This window comes from Notothenia rossii (assembly GCF_949606895.1).
Source record: "Notothenia rossii genome assembly, chromosome: 2".
Lineage (NCBI taxonomy): Eukaryota > Metazoa > Chordata > Actinopteri > Perciformes > Nototheniidae > Notothenia > Notothenia rossii.
Genome location: NC_136904.1, coordinates 34841714 through 34862223, shown reverse-complemented (window position 1 = coordinate 34862223; position 20510 = coordinate 34841714). Strand labels below are relative to the sequence as shown.

At 43.4% G+C, this 20510-nt stretch overlaps 1 protein-coding gene across 12 annotated transcripts in view; it reads right to left on the bottom strand.

The window, feature by feature from the left end:
* Positions 1-3: 3 nt before the first annotated feature.
* herc1 (HECT and RLD domain containing E3 ubiquitin protein ligase family member 1) overlaps positions 4-20510 on the bottom strand; it is an 87280-nt gene continuing 66773 nt past the window's right edge. For all 12 annotated transcript variants that reach the window (XM_079663639.1, XM_079663634.1, XM_079663635.1 and 9 more), the window contains 12 exons: positions 20343-20465; positions 20113-20215; positions 19628-19797; positions 19093-19231; positions 18375-18544; positions 16806-16975; positions 16162-16327; positions 15125-15201; positions 6914-7166; positions 2648-2800; positions 1594-1899; positions 4-673 (listed from right to left, as the gene is read on the bottom strand). In XM_079663639.1, coding sequence (XP_079519765.1) covers positions 488-673; positions 1594-1899; positions 2648-2800; positions 6914-7166; positions 15125-15201; positions 16162-16327; positions 16806-16975; positions 18375-18544; positions 19093-19231; positions 19628-19797; positions 20113-20215; positions 20343-20465 — 2016 coding nt within the window. In that variant the 3' untranslated portion in view covers positions 4-487. The remainder of the gene's footprint in view (positions 674-1593; positions 1900-2647; positions 2801-6913; positions 7167-15124; positions 15202-16161; positions 16328-16805; positions 16976-18374; positions 18545-19092; positions 19232-19627; positions 19798-20112; positions 20216-20342; positions 20466-20510) is intronic.

The window sequence follows — 20510 nt, the reverse complement described above, 5'->3', positions numbered from 1 at the left end:
CAATTCAGTTATGCAGCATTTATTGTTGTTTTTTTGTATGCTTTGGGAAACTCGGCATAGGCAATGAAAACAATAAATATGGATATTATGCAAAACATTTCCATAATGAAGCATTTTACACAATGTACAATATTCTTCCTTTCCTCCTCGTGCTTTTTTTTTGAATATTCTATACACATCCAAACAAATAAACAACCTCCATGCAGAAACCCTGAAAATGGGATGTGGAGTAATGCGCAAAAAACAAACACTAAATACACTTCTCGTGTGGATTCTTGTGTCATTTAAAAACTGCTAATAAACCGCAAGGAGAAAGGAAAACCTGTGCTGTTTGAAAGTACATAAAATGGATTTAAAAAGTGTCTGCTCAGGAGTTCCCTACAACTGGTGCAGCGATGATGAAGCATCTCGCTCTGTGTGTGCGTGTTCGATAAGACAGTCCGTGTGCAGGTGATCATTCATGTGTTCACGTGTGGGGCTGCCTGCGTCAGTAGTCCGTGTCGGAGCCCTCTGCGTTGTCCACGTTTCTGGAGAGCATGTAGTTGTCCATGTCGATGGAGCGGCAGTTGTTGATGGCGTAGCGTAGCCGCTCCGCCATGACGGCCTGGCTGGAGTAGGGAGGCAGGCGGAGCTGGAAGAAGCAGGTCTGAGAGGTGGGCAGGCTGTCGTACGGCTGAGGGGGGGAAATGAAGAAGCTGTTAAAAATCGTACAATTCTTGTCTCCATAATGCTCTTTGCTTATTCTATCCACTATTTCAGTTTGAAATAGTTCCTATTATTTAGTTTTCTCTGCATTTATTTCAGTCTTGGTTCGGCTAAAACAACCAAAGATCCCCTCTGAGGATCAATAAAGGTTTATCTATTCAATTGAAGTCATTGATATAGCGCCACATCATATTACAATTTTTCTCGAGGCACTCTTACTATAGAGCATGTCTAAACTGTACTGGTATACTCCCTTTTGGTGCAGAAAACGTAAAGAAAGCCATAATTGTTGGCCATGGCACTGTTTTCTGCTGACTTTGCCATATTTAACAGAGTCAGCAACAGAGGAGAGATAACACTTCCTCTCATGTCTGTTAGTACAGAGCCGCAGACTCTGAGCCAGCCCTGCCCACAATAATTGATGCCATGGAAATGCAAAAGCCCGCACCAGCAGTGTCACAATGCCTAGATCTGGACTCAAAATATTATTCTAAATATCTTTACTTGGCGAGTAACTACATGATTTATGAGCGCTGTCACCTTCTGTAACCTGTCAGTGTGCAACTTCATTGGAGGAAATTAAAGCTCTGGACTACTGTGGTTGTTTTTCTCCACAACAAACACATGGTCAGTCCGACCCTGTACTCGTCCAAAGTTGAAAAAAACCACGTATTATACGTTTATTTGATAGAATAAAACGTTTTACCTCCAAAAACGCTTTAGAGGAAAACAGATGGAGGCGTGTCCCATAGGGAAACATTGAAATGAATGCTATTAACAACCTCACAGCAATTTGACCGTCTAACATGCCTGTAAAAGACCTTAAATCCTTAGTAAATGGACGTATTCGGACAACATGTAGCACACAGTGGAGTCTGCGTCACCCACCCGGTCCACCTTCATGATCTGAAACCTCTGGGAGATGTCGGCCGTGTTGGCGGGCAGCCTCGAGCGCCCGGAGACGAAGCGCATGAAGAGGACGCGCTCCTCGTTGGAGAACTCCTCCAGCGTCTGCCAGAACCACTGCACCAGGGCGTGCTGCTCGTCCACCTCCCTGTAGCGCACCACCTTCTTCAGCACGTCGCAGCAGATCTCCGGCATGCCGCACACCATCTGCTCCAGCTGCTTGGCCGTCAGCAGGGACAGCAGCGGCACCGGCACAATCCAAGACATGCCCTCACGCACCGCCGCCACCTGAGGGAGGGGGAGGGGGGGGGGGTTACGATGTGTTCATCATCCGTACACACAGATATCTCTTTTTATTATTCACATTCTTCACTACAGCTAAACATTAATCGATGGTCTATAAAACATCAGAACACTAGGATTCTTTCCCTCCTAAAACTCATTTTTACACATTTTCAATTCTGACTTCGTAATTCTGAGAAGTTTACCTCACTTTCTTCTTTATTTCACAACTATTTTATTTTATTTACTTTTTCACTTAAACAAGCTGAAACTAAGAAATAACTTCTGGGGTTCTTTTTTTTTTTCAACTAATTGTTTCAGCTCTGGCTTTCACAGTGAGCAGTTTGTATTGGACTACATGAACCTATAGAAACAATTCCTAAAGAACTAGACATTGTTGTTGTGTGGAAAAAGACGCTCTTTCCTTTTTTCTTTAGTGCAGCCGCTGCTCTGATAAACGTCTGTGTGACCAAAAGCTTGGAGGTTAAACGTTCATGCTTGACTTTGAAAACAAAAGTATGTCATCCCAAGATTTAATTAACAGCTATTGTGGATTCTCTAATTTCATTATAAATTATTTCTTCATCAATTACAAGATTCTATTTTCCTCCATTGTATTAAAAACCTTTAGGAAAGTTAGCTAGAGCTCCAGGAGGAGATTGACTTTGTCACTTTGTAATAAGAGATGGTTAAATGTTTCTAAAGGATGTTTAACACAGAAGGGTAACATGTGGTACTCCCAAGCAGCCCACACCTGTCGGTCAATCTCATGCAGCCGGTACTCGATGGCTCTCTCCACGTATTCCTTCCTGTTGGAGAAGGAGAGCGGGATGCTGTTTCCCCCCGGGATGATGGGCACCATCTTCCCGTCTGCACTCTGCCCGACGAAGGAATCCAGAGGAATCATCTGGGAGACAAACATTGTACATTTAACGATTGTTAGTCGACTTTACACGTATTACTTTGAATTGTAAAGACTCAAATGGAAAATAATTGCGTCTCTCAATAACAGTCAAGGATACCCTTTTTAGTACTATAGTGGCACTGTAGAAACACGTTGTTATTGTTTTGTTTGTGCCATACACACACAGGGAAACACAAGGGCGATGCGATATCTGTTTCAGTCTTCAGCTGATTGATAGTTGTTGGCGGTGACGCTTAAAAAGGATCTGTTAATCCATCTATCTGTTAATCAGTGGCTGACAGCATGAGATTACAACATGCAGTAATGACAAAAAAACAACGTTTTATTTGACGTTGATTTGAAGTAGTCCATATAAAATGTTCAGTTTCACATGACCCGAATGATAGTGGACGATTGGCGATTCCGATATTTTGGTAAAATATAAATCAACAGTAAATACATTTTACATAGATAAACTATATTGATACATTTTATCAGAATTGTAATCAAGACATGTTAAAATAAAAAGATATATTTTATTATAAAAATCATTATTATTTAAATTATTGTGTTTATTATTCATATTATTTTCATCAATATTATATTTTTTGTAATTGTATTAATATTATCATTATTTAACAATTATTTATGTTGTTCTTTTGTCTTTCTTTTATTTTTTCTTTCTACGTATAATATGTTGACACAGCTGAAGGAAAGAAATAGATAAAATGAGGCTGAATCTGAAAAAGTTAATATATAATAATTGATATATAATCACAAAGAAGTTTTACGGTCCGACTAAATGACCTTAAATCTAGTTAGGTAGTCGAGTAATGCCATTTCCTGTGGTTTACTGGCAGACCTTACACTGACTCAGATGTATCGGACTGGCAGATGTGTTGCCCCCTGGTCAGGATGATGTCTTCACTGTCAGACAAAACCAGTCTGTGAACAATAACAGCTACATGGGGTTGTTGAATGAACAGTCATCCAGGGCATTTCCCTCAGCACTGTTCAGTCAGCAGCCTTACAGTGTTTTGCAATAAACGTCAACTTTCCTCTGTCTGGAAAACATTGCAGACGATTTATTACAAAAGCTGAAATCAGAGCGTTTATTTAATATCCTGGAAAGCAACGAGCGAATGTGAAATCACGTTGAGACATTTGGCAGCTCGTGGAACCAGAGGAGCCAACACTGATCCCCTCACTCTGTTGTCTTTTCATGCCAGAGCAGCAGATGCAGCCTCCCTATCCCCTCCCTCCCTCCTCCTGGCTGATGGAGCCAGTGTTATGGTTCCAGACCTCCTCCTCCTCCCGGAGTCTGGGAGCGGGGCCAGGTCCCCGGCAGGCAGGATGTGCAGCATCAACAGCGGTCCTGGCATTCCTGCAGGCCGGGGGCTTTTCAGTGCAGGGGTTGTGTGAGGTTATTTGGACAGGAAAGGGGCTTTCTGCTTCTCCAGAGAGCCTTTAGGGGTGGGGTGTGTGGTCTGTGTGTCAGGGCCACAGTCACGCTGAGGTTTTATCAGCGCTGGGAGAGTTTTAAAAGCTTAACCACAGCACCCCCCAGCAGGGTTAACATCAAGCTCTCACTGCGCTTCAAAGTGGCTACAGACACACATTACTGTCACTGCTTTCTCAGCCAGTCTGAATGTAAACACAGATTGGGGGCAATGTTTGCTAACTTAATGATAAACTCTGGCAGCTGAAAACAGGATTAACCCTCCTCTACAATCACATCATGTTCCCTGCTGGCTCCCGTTAGCTCACTGGGTGTGGTAGGGCTGCGGTTTGTGTCATCCTCTGAAGCTTATTGTGGGATAGTGGAAACTGGCTATTGGTATAAAAAACAGTCTTCTTTTTAGCAGCACGTGTGATATTCGGATGAATCAAAGGTTCACGTGGCAGAGGAGGTATGCTCCGAGCTCGCAGGAAGGTTGTAGCAAATGTTTGGCCAAACGGTGGTACTACACTCAGGGCTCGAGCTTAAGGACGTCCCGTCGTCCCGGGGCCGAAAAAAATAGTGTCAGGGAGGATAAAAAATAATTTTGGGACGAATTTGGGACGAGAGTTAAAATAAAAATACCCTGCTAACTCTACTACAAACGGCGATGAAAATGAAATCGACTGCACGTTGTGTGTAGCACACAATTATTAAACCTCCTTGTCAACATAAACACACAAAACATTTAGCAACCCGCGAAACACACACACACACTGACACACACACAAACACACACACACACACAGACAGACACACACACACACACACACACACACACACACACATACATAAGCTGTGCCCATGTGCTGTCAGCCAGCCGCACAGCTGGCTGTGCCCGCGAATTCCTGGCCCGCAAATTCGCGGGTCTATCTACAGTAGGCTATGTACTGAGTGTGTGTATTTCGCGGGTTGAGTGAAGTAAAATGACAATGGTATCCCGTGGAGGAATTCTGAAATGTTTTACCGTTACATCACAAAAACGCACAGCAGAACCAGACCCTGGAGCGCCGGCCCCTTTATTTACTTACTCCACTTCATCCCCTATGGGTAATAAGGCTGAGATGAGAACCCCCATCATATTTAGTCCTTAGCAATATGCTGCGCCTCTCCCCATGTATGGATGGGTACCGAGCCCCGGTATTAAACGGGCTCCGCCCGGGCCGGAATTATTAAAGACAGTGGTAACGTTAAGCTCCGACGTTATCTGACTTTTTATTGGTACTGGAGACATTTAAAAAATATATGTCATATGTAGTATTGCTACATAAACATTATATGGCAGTTTTAGTTTCGCCAACTCCGTTTCTAATATGCAATAAGACTACAACATGCGTCTATGATGTATTTTCGAGCTTTCCAATCCAGACGAGATCTCTCTCTCCCGTCTGTGTGCGAGGGGGCGGGGCAGTTTGTAAAGGTCTCCTGACTGTGTTACAGACTGTCCTCCTGGTTAGTGGTTACTCTGGGTTCTGTCTTCCGGACAGAGTGTTGGATTTTTTTTGATAATTGGATGGGACTTGATTTGATTCAATATTAGTAATTTTCTCGTTTGTGTGTTTGTTTAAATATATTTGGCCTTTGTCATGTGATTGACTGATTTACTCAAATAAAAAGGTTGATGAATTATCATCTAATGATTTGTATGATGTTTTATTTATGTTAAAGGTCACTTTGAATGATTTTAACTAATGATAAGTAGTAGAAAAACTAATATTTTAAATTCGGGACGGTCCACATTAATTTCGGGACGGCTTAGATTGTATTTCGGGACGGTTCCGGGAGGATGGTGAAAAAAGTTAGTCGAGAGCCCTGACTACACTGCCGTTCTAATTCATCAGGTCATTTTGCTTTGCTTTTTGGGAGTGTTCCCTTTCCTGTAGCGTGTTATTTAGGTGCATGTGAATGGTCTGCAAAGGCTGAAAACCCTGTGTTCCTTCCAGAGGGAGTTTCTCTCCTACACCCCCACCCCCACTGCCGGAAACGGCGTTGGACTTCTTTGTTCACTTTCGCAACATAATGACATCATTATGTAACACTTGTGTTTCTATTGGTTAGCGCTTCAACCCATTGCACATCATAGGCATAGCTAAATCTCTAATCGGTTGACCAATCACAATCAGAGCCGACCTGTTTTGGGCTTCGTGCACCACTGAGCAACTTTAATAGGAATAAACGGGGCGGCTCCTCCAACGCTACATCCAGTTCTCTTTATACATGCATGGTATGCCTGCTCTGTCAAAACATCCGTCCCCCTGTGAGCCATCAGTCACCAGCGTGTAAATGCTGACATTACATTTGTTTTATTGTGCAGTTGGAGGCGGAGATGAGCTGTAAACACAGTGTGATGTGGTCGTGTGTAACTGGAATTACTATTATATTCAATAACATTTTATATATCTCATTACCCCTCATGAATCCAGTCCTGATGAGATATTTGCCTTAGCAGGAAATCTTCTTTTAACCACATTTCTAACACATGGCACTTAAGTTGTTATATACAAAATTAGATTTGTAAGGATATTACAGATATTGCATTTAATTATCTTCTTTCTCGGTTAAGAAGCTGTGTTTTCTATGACTGTATTAAATGATGACTTATACAATGTCTCCCCCACCTCATGGAAGTTCTCCTCTGTGATGCCGCTGTCTTCAATGTGAAGAATGCTTTTGAGCGTCTGCACATAGAGGAGGTCCACTTCCTCCAGGTCCTCCAGCTGCAGGGGGATGCAGCACAGCTGCTTCCACACCAGCGTGGCCAGGTGCAGGTCCAGAGGCTTCTTGGTGCGGATGGCCACGCCCATCAGGATGCCCAGGAACCTAAACTGCAGCATGTGCTCGTCCATGCAGGACGAAGGGTTGAAGAGGAACCTAGGGAAATAAATAAATATAACAATTGTTTAGCTGTGTTAAAGTTTGTTTAGCATGAGCATACAAATACCATACAGCATTGCAGGCCAAGAACAGAGAGTCATTTAGGAAAATATTTGACAATGTGGGGTTTCAACGACAATTCAAGTATGTTCAACTCAAAAGAGATTTTTCTCTTGCTCTCTAAAGTTTGCTTTGAAAACCTTAATTGAAGTAGTATCTATCTTAAAGGGCGGATGGAGCTACATTTGGAGCTACTTTATTTTACGCTTGTGTTTCAGAGAGTTCCGTCATATATTTGCAAAAGGAGGTGATGAGAGCAAAACTGACCTTGCTAATGTAACAAAGAAAGAGTGCAAAGAATGCCTGATGCCTGAATGCCTGATACTAATAATAATAATAATAATAGATTTAATTTGTTAGCGCTTTTACAGGTGCTCAAAGACGCTTTACAGATAATAGTGAAGAAAAAAAGAAAAGAGAAGAAAGGAACAACAAATAAATATATAGTTAAAGTTCAAGTCAAATAATACAAAAACAATCACACATGAAAAGCCAGATTGAAGAGGTGAGTTTTTGTGAGTTTTTGAAGGTGGTGAGGTCGGTGCAGTCTCTGATGGGTTGTGGGAGTGAGTTCCAGAGGGAGGGGGCAGCGACGGAGAAGGCTCTGTCCCCCCAGGTCCGGTGATTGGTGCGGGTGGGGATGGATAGGAGGTTGGCTTCTGATGAGCGGAGGCAGCGGGAAGGGGTGTGGTGGTGCAGCAGGTCTGTGAGGTAGGGGGGGGCCTGGTTGTTGAGGGCTTTGTAAGTTATGAGGAGGACTTTGAAGTGGATTCTTTGACGGACGGGGAGCCAGTGGAGGTTCTGGAGGATGGGAGTGATGTGGTCTCGGGAGCGGGTGTGGGTGAGGAGGCGGGCAGCAGAGTTCTGGATATGTTGGAGTTTATTGAGGAGGTTGGATGGTATGCCATAGAGCAGAGGTGCCCAGTACGTCGACCGCGGGGGCAATGCTGGTAGATCGCGAGTCATTCATAAATTAAAAAAAATCCAGCTCCGTTAAAATAGACAAAACAGGTTTTGATCCCTCCTCCCTTGGCCTCCCTGCCACTTAATTCAGGAGTTGACTTGATTGACAGAAAAAGCGACCTATTGCTTTCCAGTCTGTTAACCCAGAATGCAAAGCGATACAAAATCAGTCAAGTGCCGGGAGAGACAAACAACAAAATGAGTGCGGGAACGAGCAAAAAGCTAAAGACATACCACTTCCACACAGAATGGGAGGGAGAATCTTTTTTTGTGATGTCACATTCAAAGGTTATTTGCCTTATTTGTAAAGCAAGCGTCGCTCTGCCAAAGAAAGGTAACGTGGAGAGGCATTATCGGAGTGTTCACAAGGCATATGACAGCGACTTCCCTCCGAGTAGCGAGTTGAGAAAGAGAAAGGTCATGTATTATTGCTACACAAACATTATCTCTTAGTCTTAGTGTCGCCAACTCGTTTCTAACATGCAAAAAGACAAACAAATGCGTCTATGGTCGGTGTATTTTCTATCTTTCCAATCCAGAAGAGATCTCTCTCTCCCCCGTCTGTTTGCAAGGGGGCGGGGCAGTTTACACACACGCATCTGCTACATGCAGCAACACACGGAGGAGATGGTGGAGAGAAGCGCTCCAAGGTGTGGTTACATGTTACCCGTCTTGAGGTGGACAATGCTCGTCACCAAAAGTGTTTAGCATGTAAGGGCGGTAACACGAGCAATTTGTCTAAACATTTAGCAAAAGTGCATCACATTCAGACGGAGGAATGCACCGGGTTCGACTGTCTTTCTAGTAGCTCTGTAGCACCATCCACGAGTAACGTTTCCACATCAGGTGTTATGTATGCTAGCAGCAACACACGGAGTTAACTACATTATACAAACATGGGTTAATGATTAGAGGTAACTGAGTTATTTATTTTGTTAAAGTTTCAGCTATTCTGTTTCCAGTTCTGTCATCAGATTATTTATGAAGATTTGTTAAAACATTGTTGTTTCTTTTGATGTGAAATATTATTTATTTAATTCAAATAAAAAGCAATGTTAATTTTGTTCACAATTTGTTGAGTTAATTTAATAATATATGTATTTTTGAATCAAGTATTCATCTTTATTGTCTTCATTGTTAGTTTCCACATGCCTAAAACAACCTCAAACTAAATCTAAAAGTTGATGGCTAAATAAGAGCGTTTGAGAAATTTCGCAAGGCACACAGTAGTAGTCCGAATAGTCGATTAATCGTTTCATTAATCTATAGATTAATCGATAATCAAATTAGTCGTTTGTTGCAGCCCTATTGTAGTTATCCCATGTAAAAATAAAAACGTGTTATTCAGCAACCCTTGCAATTTGGGATTTTATTTTTGGTTGGTAGACCTCGGTTAGCTGGTCATTTCAAAAGTAGCTCACCAGCCAAAAAAGTGTGGGCACCCCTGCCATAGAGGATGCTATTGCAGTAGTCGAGTCGTGAAGTGATGAATGCATGAATCAGGATTTCAGCAGCAGAGGAGGAGAGTGATAGGCGGAGACGGGCAATGTTTTTGACGTGGAAAAAGGCGGTCCTGGGGATGTGATTTATGTGGTGGTTGAATTTGAGCTGACTGTCGAAAATGACTCCGAGGTTGCGGATGTGAGGGGGGGGAGATAGAGTGTGTCAATGGTGAAGTTGAAATTCTGGATGTCTTTGATACGGGATGGGGGGCCGATGATGATGATGTCTGATTTGGCACTGTTCAGTTGGAGATAGTTTGTTTGCATCCATGCTTTTATTTCTGAGAGACAGTTGGTGAGAGTGGAGTGTGTTGTGGGGGTGATGGTTTTTGTTGAGATATAAAGTTGGATGTCATCGGCGTAGCAGTGAAATTGAAGGTTGTGGCGACAAATTATTTTTGCCAAGGGGGAGCATGTAAAGGATGAAGAGGAGGGGGCCAAGCACCGAACCCTGGGGGACGCCTTGGGACAGAGGAGCAGTGGAGGAGGTGCAGTTGTTGATGTTGATAAACTGATGTCTGTCGGTGAGGTAGGATTTCAGCCAGGAGAGTGCAGTGTCAGTGATGTTGAGTGATGATTCGAGGAGGGACAGCAGGATGGTGTGGTTGATGGTGTCGAATGCTGCGGTGAGGTCGAGGAGGATGAGGATGTTCAGGTTGCCGGAAACAGAGGAGAGGAGGAGGTCGTTTGTGATTTTCAGAAGAGCTGTTTCTGTGCTGTGTTTTGATCGGAAACCGGATTGAAATGGCTCAAAGAGGTCATTGGAGCTGAGGCGGGATTTTAGTTGTGAGGCAATGACACGTTCAAGTATTTTTGACAGAAAGGGGAGATTTGAGATGGGCCGGAAGTTGGACATGATGTCAGGTGTGAGTCCAGGTCTTTTGAGAATGGGTGTGACAGCAGCCAGTTTGAGAGAGGGGGGAACTGATCCAGATATGAGGGAGGAGTTAATGATGGTGGCGATGAGCTGGGACATGGCAGGGAGGCTCTCTTTAACAAATTTGGAGGGCATTGGGTCAAGTGTGCAGGTGGAGTTAATTCCAGTCATGAAGTGGGACAGTTGCATGGGGGTCACAGGGGAGAAGTGGGACAGGGGCTGTGAGGTGAACGGGGGGGAGCCAGGAGAGGAGGTGGGGGGTGCTGATGAGGGTGTCAGATTGCTGTAAATGTTGCTGATTTTGCTTTGGAAAAACGAAAGGAAGGAGTTGCACTGTTTGGTGGTGAAGGACGAGGTGGCGTTTTCACAGGGTTTGAGAAGTTTGCTGATGGTGGAGAAGAGACACTTGGGGTTGCTGGAGCCAGACTGAATAAGTTGTGAGTAGTAATTAGACCAGGCTGCTTTGAGTGCATTACTGTACTGCTGGAGATAGTCTTTGTAGATTTGAAGATGGACTGTTAGTGTGGTTTTCTTGTGTTGGCGTTCAAGTTGACGTTTCCTTGATTTCATTTGGCGGAGTTCGGGGGTATACCAGGGGACGGAGTGTATGAAAGAGACATTTTTTGTTTTTGTGGGGGCCAGTTCATTGAGACAGAAGGAGAGGGTGCTGTTATAATAGGCCACAAGTTCAGATGGGTTTTCAGAAAGTGGGGGGGGGGGGAGGCAGACATCTTGCAGGTAATGGAGGCAGTGATTGCTGAAGGTGAGATGGATTTGAGGTTTCTGTAGGTTATTGTGCGTTTTTGCTTTTGGGCGGGGATGGGGATGTTGATATCCATGATGATGGCCAGGTGATCAGAGATGTGGAGATTGAGGCTGGACAGATGATGGATGGTGAGACCAGTGGAGCAGACCAAGTCCAGGATGTGACCACGGCTGTGTGTTGGGAAGTTGATGTGTTGAGAGAAGTTCCAGCAATGAAGGGTTTCCTTAAATTCAGAGGCATATTTGCAGGTCGGGTCATCAATATGAATGTTAAAATCCCCTAACGGCCCGTCTACACTACAGGCATGAAAAAATCTTGAAGCTGGGCGTGTCTGAAGCTTGGAGATTTTTTGCGAGCAACCAATCACATGAATCTCCCGCCCCCGACATACAAAGCAATAGCAATGTTAAAACGAAGTAAACTGGATATAAACTCTCCAAACAGGCGAAAAAACTATCAGTTTCACCCACTGTCTCTGCCACCTCCCTCCATGCCTGGTTCCTCCGGTTTGTATCCCGGTAAATAGTTCCGGTCGTAAAGAACCGGGTGATTTGCTACCGTAATATCTCGTTTGGAATATGAGGAAATGAACTGCGGTCTGGCTCTCACAGCTTGCACGCGGTTTGATTGGCTGCGCTTGCACTGGCGGGATTTGCATAAACGGGATTTCATTGGCTGATGCCAAGCATCGAGCCTCAAAAGTTGAACATTGTTCAACTTTTGATGCCGATAGATGCTCGTGATGCTTGCAAAGCCATGCCATGCTCCCCACAATGCAGTTCGGCGAAGATTCAAAATCTTCTACGTCACCCCATTCAAGTGAATGGGCGAAGCGTTGAAAGCATTTTTTGATGCCTGTAGTGTAGACGTACCGTAAGAGGAGAACAGATGGGGATATGGCAGAAAGCTGAGTGAGAATGTCAGAGAGGTCGGAGAGAAAGGAGGGGTTTGGCTTCGGGGGACGGTAGATGATGGCTGTGACCAGGGGAGTGGGACCAGAGAGTTTAAAGATCAGGGGCCGTATTCACAAAGCATTTTATCTTACCGCTAGGAGTGCTCCTAACTCGCGCTAAAACATTTTACGTAGGAGTTTTTTCTTAAAAGTTATTCACAAAGCCGCTGAGACCTACTCATACTAAGGATAAATCACTACGAGTGAACTAAGAGTGACGCGCCGTTGCTATAGATTACGTCGATTCTCGTGCATGAGTTTAGAAGCGGTCAGTACGGTGATTGGTTGTTCAGAGCAGGCGGTCTCGGTGAAACTCATCCGCAACATCCCACAAACGAGCCCACTAAAACAAGGAAATAGCCTAGGCTAGAAATGTATTCCTATCAAATAGTTATGGACAGTGCAGTTAGCAGAATACACGCATGATGACAAGTTTGTGCAGACCACGATAATGACGTTGTATATGCACGTTAAAGAGAGAGAGAGCAAACAATACAAATACGTAAATTGCATTAAATCAAGGAGGCAATTAAAAGCACCCCGCAAACTATTATCCAATGAGCATATTTCCAGCACTTAAACACTTTCAATAACAGCCCATACCGCCGTTAAAGCCCCCCTATCATGATGAATGAAAACAATCTGCGTGTTGATGGAATGTACTTTCTTTCTATTGACGAACACGTCCTCATCTTTTGAGGGCGCAATTATTTTTATGTGCGTCCCGTCAATAGCACCGACCGCACCGGGCATACCTGCAATTGCCATGAAGTTGGCTTTGATCCTGTGTAGTTGTTGATTGTCCAAAGGACACCGGATAAACTGTTGGATGATATGTGGTCTAGAGAGCGCGTTGATGGTTTGGTTTATGGCACGGCTGACTGATGGTTGCGATATTCCTAAATCGTCGGCATTGCAAAGTTGCATTTTCCCTGTTGCTAAATATCGTAATGATGCCAAACATTTTATTTCCGGACTAGTCGGGTTATTCCTGTTAGTCGGGGATGTTATTGCATCCCGCACTAATTCCACAACAAGTTTGATACCCTCACGATTTAGCCTATATCTCTTGATCAATTCACAGTCTTCCATTGTCTCCAAAACATTTCGTCTCGCAGCCATTTTCAGATTCTTTGTCTGAGTTAGGAGTCCTCTCGAGGACTTTTAAGCTCTCCTAAACTTAGGTGCTACTTTTAGGCCTAAAATACTTTGTGAATTGCTCTTAGTGAATAAAATTAGGAGTCCTAAATGTAAGACTGACACGCCCATTATGTTTAGGAGTTTCTCCTAAATTCGCCAGTTAGGAGCTACTTTTAGCCCTAAGATCCTTTGTGAATACGGCCCCAGGTGTTCAAATGAAGAAGCATCAGGGATGGGGATTATCGTAGCTTTTATTTCCTTTCTGATAATAGCAGCTATACCACCACCCCGCCCTTGTGGGCGAGGTTTGTCAATGTATGTGAATCCTGCTGGGGTGATTTGATTTAAAGAAAAATAGTCCAGGGGCTTTTGCCATGTTACGGTCAGATACAGAAAGTCCAGGTTATTGTCTTTAATTAATTCATTCAGAATGTGGCTTTTATTGTGGATGGAGCGTGTGTTGAGCAGGGCTGCTCTGAGGTGACGGGGGTTGTGTGGACCGGGGAAGTGGAAGGAGATTGGTCAGATTCACGTGTTTTTTGTTGTGATGGCGTAGTGTGGGCGCATGACAGGACCGAATGGACGGGATGGAGTGTGGAGACGTGGAATGAAATAAAAACTTACGGCCAGAGCCTCTGTGTGGAGGACGGCGTTTGCGGAGTATTTCGTTATCTGCAAGGATGTCCATGCAGTCCGGAGGCAGGCGGTTATTAAAGGAGTGGAGATCTGACAGGGAGTAGAGCGGCGGCATGACCCCGTGAAGTGGCGCTAGCACGGAGCTAGCTAATGCTGGGGACCCGGGCAGTAGAGACCAGGAGCCGGATGACCGTAGAAGAAGGAGCGGTGTGAGTCCAGATAAAATGAGAGTGATAATCCACAGCATTCAGGAGAATGATTCCAGTGGTTTCCGGAGGAGAATCGTAGGAGGGGCTGACAGCCTGGTGCAGAGTGGGAGCCGGGTGACCAGCCTACTAGCTTGTTAGCTAGCTTGTTAGCCACCAGCTGTAGGCGGCAGGGAGAGACGATGTCAGCGGGGAAGCCGGCTGATCGCAGCGGGATGGGAAGACCCACACGAGCCGCGGAGTTAGGGTGGAGTTAGGCTGGAGTTAGGGTGGAGTTGGGGTGGAGACAGAATTGTTAGCTCGGCAGACTTCAGGGAGCCGAGGAGCATCTAGGTAGCAGCCTGCTAGGTCCGATAATGCTAGCTAGCTAGCGGGCTAGGGACCGATGAGCAGGAAAGAGCCAGCAGGTTGGAGATGACAACACATCTGCTATTTTTGCTGATGACTGACGTTTCAAAAGTAGAGAGCCAGACAGGAGAGGTTCTAATCTGGACTAAAGAACAATATTTGCGGCGGAGGAGCGGCGAACAAACAACGCCAGCATCCTCGGCGACCCGGGAAAACTCGATGAAGTGTTTACTTCGATACTGATCAATATCTTCAAAAAATAAAATAAACATCCTATTAATCCAATATAATTTTTATATATAGATTTTATATATAATAGTTGACGGATTGTGACATTTTCAGTCAGACTATATGAATTAACTTAATTTAAAGAAAGAATAATGTATTGCAGGGAAATGATTGGTAATATACCAATGCCTCTGCTTGCTTATCTCTTTGTTGGCATATTATTCGACCCATATCCTTCAGAAGTGTTAGAACCCAGGCCTACATGCTCCCTCCTCACCTGTCTCTGTTGTAGCCGACCTCTGCCGTGGCGTTGGGGGAGGGGATGAGCAGGTCCACCACGCCCGACTCCAACTCCTACAAAGACATTAACAGAACAAAAGGAGATAAACATCACTGTATCATAACACATCCAGCAACACCAGTGGCCTGTACTACGAAGCAGGATTAGTTAGCGAGGTAACTTCAGGGTTAACTCGGAGTTTCCGGTCCTACGACGCAGGTTCACTTCTTACCGGGGTAGATCTCCATGGTAACTGATGCTGAACATCTAACCTGCTCCGGAGCTCAGTGTGCGGAGTTTAAAGCTATCAAGTCATATTACAGGATAAAGGAAATACAGTTTAAGCTGCCGCATGCAGGGAAGACGCCGACGTGTCGCACTTATCATTCATATCACATCATTGATCATACTGTATAATATATCATATATTACCTTATCTGAGTCAGCTTCTCAAGCCGTATTTGGCCGTGCAACACTTACATTGTCACATGCTGTATGCAGAAGTATTATTTTAAGCAACACGTTAAGTTTAAGAAACACTCAAATGCAATTAAAGTCAGATCCACTCATGTATTAGACGGGGCAGTGATATCATAAACTGTTAATGTACGCATTCAAACACTCTGTAGTTTTTAGTTTTTTTTTACCAGCTGTTCTGTATTCAACTTGCATGTAAAACTATGTGGCTTTTATCCTGGTTTAAGTCATGGATGTTTAAAGTTTAACTTCTTCATATTTGTCTAACGTGATAGTTAGTTTACTTTTCATTCATGAAGTGTGACCCTGCGCTGTCAGTACGCCTCTCCCTGTTTGTGATTGGTCAAATGTTGCTAACCCCACCCCTTTCATGTGAACGCTCTCTCAGCTGGACAGAGAAACCCTGGGTTGATTTACCGAGTTGATAACTAGCGTCGTAGGACCGCTTAGCGAGATCTCATTTGTTAGGGTTAGTTAAGATAACTCAAACATATCCAGGGTCTGTTGAACTGGCTTCGTAGTACTGGCTGATCAAGAGTACATTTAACAAACAATACCTGACACATCTCTGTGATGGTGTCGTCAAAGACCCCTCCTGCGTCGTCGGCCCCCTCCCCCACCAATTTGACCTTCCAGGCCCTCGAGGGCAGGCGGAGGTCCGAGGCGTTCAGCTTCACAACCTGACGGGCGATCTGCACGAAGATAGGTTTACACTTCCGTCCTCTGCAGAGCATTGGAGTACAAAAGGGGAAAAAAGTCAGATTTCAACACATTGTGTAACATATCATAAGATTTTCTTTAAATTAGTATTACTATATTTCAGTTCTTTTTTTATTGGTGTTTCTATTTCATATTCCATTTTTCTTTTTACATCTGCTTTTAGGTTAACAGGAATATTATGCGAAGGAGATATTCTATAAAGTGTTTTTATCTGTTGTTATTATCTAATTCTATGCAGTATTTGCTTTATATAATAATGTATTTGCCTCACCTGACTGTATTTACATGCATAAACATGTTTTTCTATAAAAGCCCAAAAGTACTTGATAACACTTTTCACAAATAAGCTCAAGGTTTACACAAAAATGCAAACCCACCAACCCTTTTTTTTGTTGCATATTTCATGATATAAATTGTCCCTCCAAATTAGCGAACCTCTGTACTTCTGAGTCCATAAGTGAAGACTAAGCATATTACTGACCGCGTGGAGATGCGTTTGACGGTGATCTGGGGGCCGTAGTTCTTGCCCTGCACCATGGTCTTGCCAATGGAGCGCACCATAGGCAGGGTGTACACTCTGGGGGCCAACAGGGGCCTCAGCTGGCCCTGAACGATCCCCCAGGTACCAGCGTTGTAGTGGGACGTACAGCTCTGCAGAGAAAGAATTACATTGACCATCATTACATACTGTGATACACAGTAAATGGATTGGTAATGGACTCAGGTAGCGCCCTTCTAGTGCTCCAACCACTTAACCCTTTAACTGCCAGACCAAGAAAAAAGCTATGGAATTTTTTTTTTTGACTGACCACACAGTTTTCTTTTTATGAGCCTCTACCAACTGGTCAAGCTGGCCTTTTATGGTAAAAGTGCATTTTCAACAATCATCATATACAGTACAGTATTTTTAAGCATCAAACTCAAATAAAACACAAACTCAAATACATTTGTTTCTTTTATGTAAAATGAGCAATATATACAATCAGATATATTCATAAAAGATCAATTATAATTGTAAAAAAAAAAAAGGAAAGTAAAGTGTTTTTCATAATAAAAAAAAGACTTGCTCATCTTACTGTATATAATTAATTGGCCCAACAGGAAACCACTGGCCTAACAGCAAATGTCTATATCCTGTGTTGGCCTAACTTGCTCATCTGTGTGCAACTTTGGGCTGAATGCCATGCATGAAAGGTGCTTTATAAATTATTATCACTCCTTCACTCTGAGACTCATAAGGCAGTACTAGATTTAGTAATATTACCATGAATCTAGCCATTTATTTACCATATTTTATTGGAAAACATCTCTGAAACTCTGAAAAAGTCATATTGCTAGTTTACCATAAAAAGCCAATTTGACCGATTGGTTGAGCATATTTTCTAAAGAATAATTACACCCTTGTTAAAACTTTTTTTGTGCATCAAGTTGTTTAATTATGTTAAGTCAGTGCCCTGACACAAAAATATGTCAAAAATGATATGGTTACCTACCTTACAAAAGTTGACCAAAAAGTGATTTCGTCAGCAGTGATTTTTAGCATTGCCAACTTCCTCAATGGGAGCTAGCTGAAGGGCTTTCCGTTCGAACCACAGTGACATCTAGAGGCTGTTTGTGCATAACATGTCAACCAAAGGGTAGAGCTGGCTGGAGTAAAACTTTTTCTTTCTTTTTTTTCAACAAGATATCAAGACACAAAATGTGCTCTACCAAATGATGGCGCTGACAGTTAAAGGATTAAAGCCCTTCCACACTACAAGAGATTAAACCATTCACAAACACATTACCATGGTTCCATACAACGTGCCAAACTGCTTATTCACTCACTCACACTCACACACTGATGGCTGTGATCTTGGGAGTAATTGAAAAGTAAATCTTTCAGAATATTATGCTAAATTCATTCAACAAAAAGAAAAGACATCTTCTTAAATGTCAGGGCTTTTCAGTTGCAAAGATAGATCATTCCTTTAATATGCACAGCAAGATCTTTGCATCAGGTGACTCTTCATCATTATTGACATTTTCCTTTTCTGTGTTGTTTGCCCACCTGGTTGTTGGGGCTGAGGTTGAGCAGCCTCCATGAGGAGTACATGAGGTCGGAGAAGTGGTAGAGGAGCCTCAGGCGAGCCCTCACCGCCTCAATGCTGATCTCTTTTAGCACGCTGTACTGAGGAGGCACCGCCACGGGAAGACCCAGCTGGAGAGGGACCGACGAGCCTGAGGAGGAGGAGGAAGAGGAGGGAAGAGGGAGGAGGGACGAGGAAGAGGGAGGAGGAGAAGGACCAGACCAGGAAGGTAATAAGTCAAGGGGAAAAAGATTGAAATAAATATTGATGAGGGTCTACCACAAGTCACATTGGACACATTATTCTAAATATAGTAAGTCCTTTAGTTGTGGTTGAATTATATATATAATTTTAGTTGTTCTATTTAGGTGTGTGCACATGAGGACTCAACACTTTCTAACTACAATACATTCAATTCCTCATCCATCATTCATCAAACTATGTTGGTGCCTCATCTGACAACACTGTGCTGTGCCCCACTTTGGTATTTACTTCACGTGCCAGCAGCACTGCAGGGAAACTGACCTCCAGGATAAAGTGTCTGCCAGATAGATGCCATTACAGGGACAGTATGTTGCATGTTAGGGGGGGTGTGTGTGTGTGTGTGTGTGTGTGTGTGTGTGTGTGTGTGTGTGTGTGTGTGTGTGTGTGTGTGTGTGTGTGTGTGTGTGTGTGTGTGTGTGTGTGTGTGTGTCTAACCTGGTGCTCGTGGCGGCACAGAGGGAGCCGTCCAGGCAGCGCTGTGGCAGCGTCCGGCAGAGATCTGGTGGACGTTCTTGCCCTGCACCGCTGTGGCCATTGTGGGTTCTCTGACGTGGTTGGTGTGGCCCAGGCCCAGCTACATAAAACGTAAACAATTACTTAAATTAACAATTGGAAGCAAAATATCAACTGTCAAAAGAAATTGTGTGAAAACTCAAGTGAATCAACTCCATCTGGGAATGAGAAATGTGAAATGTGATTAAAAGGTCATTCAAAAAGAATAAAATACTGATTGACTGAAGACGTTTTGATATCATTATCTAGTATCAACTATGAACTATAGAAAACTATTTAAAACATATCTTTAAAAGCACAAAAAAGTGGTGATATATATATATATATATATATATATATGGTGCTCAATTTCTAACTAAATGCCAATAACTCCTTAATCCAGAGGGGACGCTGGCTGTGAAGTTAATAATTGCATCATGACAATTTTCTATTTTCAGTGTGTGTTTCAGCAGTTTACCTGTCCCTCCGAGTTGCTGCCCCAGGTGTAAACATCTCCGGTTGAGGAGAGCACCAGAGTGTGTTCGGCTCCGACGGCCACATCCTGGATGTGGATCCCTGCCAGGGCCGGCACCTGCTGGGGCCGGTTGTGGTTCCTGGCCCGGCCTTCTGGTAAGCCAATGAGGCGGTCTGCAATCAGGGGAGGAAAACAAAATAACAATAATAATAACATGTTAATAAAAGAAAAGGGTCTTAACATGAATTGTGAAAATATTGCACTTGCGGTTGACTGCAAAAATGTTCTATAATTAGGGTATATGAGTAGGAAAAAAGTAACCAAAGCTACTCGAATAGTAGTAGTATTTTGTCATTTTAGAGATTTTTGTATGCCGACAAAAATCTTAAAATAATCACATCCAAAACAATTCAACATTTGGTAATCACTTCAGATCTAATCATTTTAATTAAGTTTGTTAGGAAAAAAAGCATCAAACCATAACGTACCTTGGCCAAACGTGTAAACGTTGCCATCTTTGGTTAGAGCAACTGAGAACTGTGTTCCACAGGCCACTTTATTGATGCCGATTCCACACAACACATCCACTTTCTGAGAAATCACAAATTCAAAATAAGCATTCATTAATTCAGTCAAAAAGAACCTATTCTCAGAGGTGAAACATCAAGTGTTGAGTGTTCACTAGAAACAGCAGGCCTCACAGAATCACAGCTCTTACCTGAGGAGAGGACTTGGCTGTGGAATTGCCAAGTCCCAGTTTACCGTAGTCTCCGTCACCAAACGCCCAAACCATCATTCCATCAGCAGAGACGACTAAAGTGTGGTTCAAACCGCAAGCCACCTGAGGAGCGAACGCAAGGCAATTTAACGCTGAGATGTAATCAAT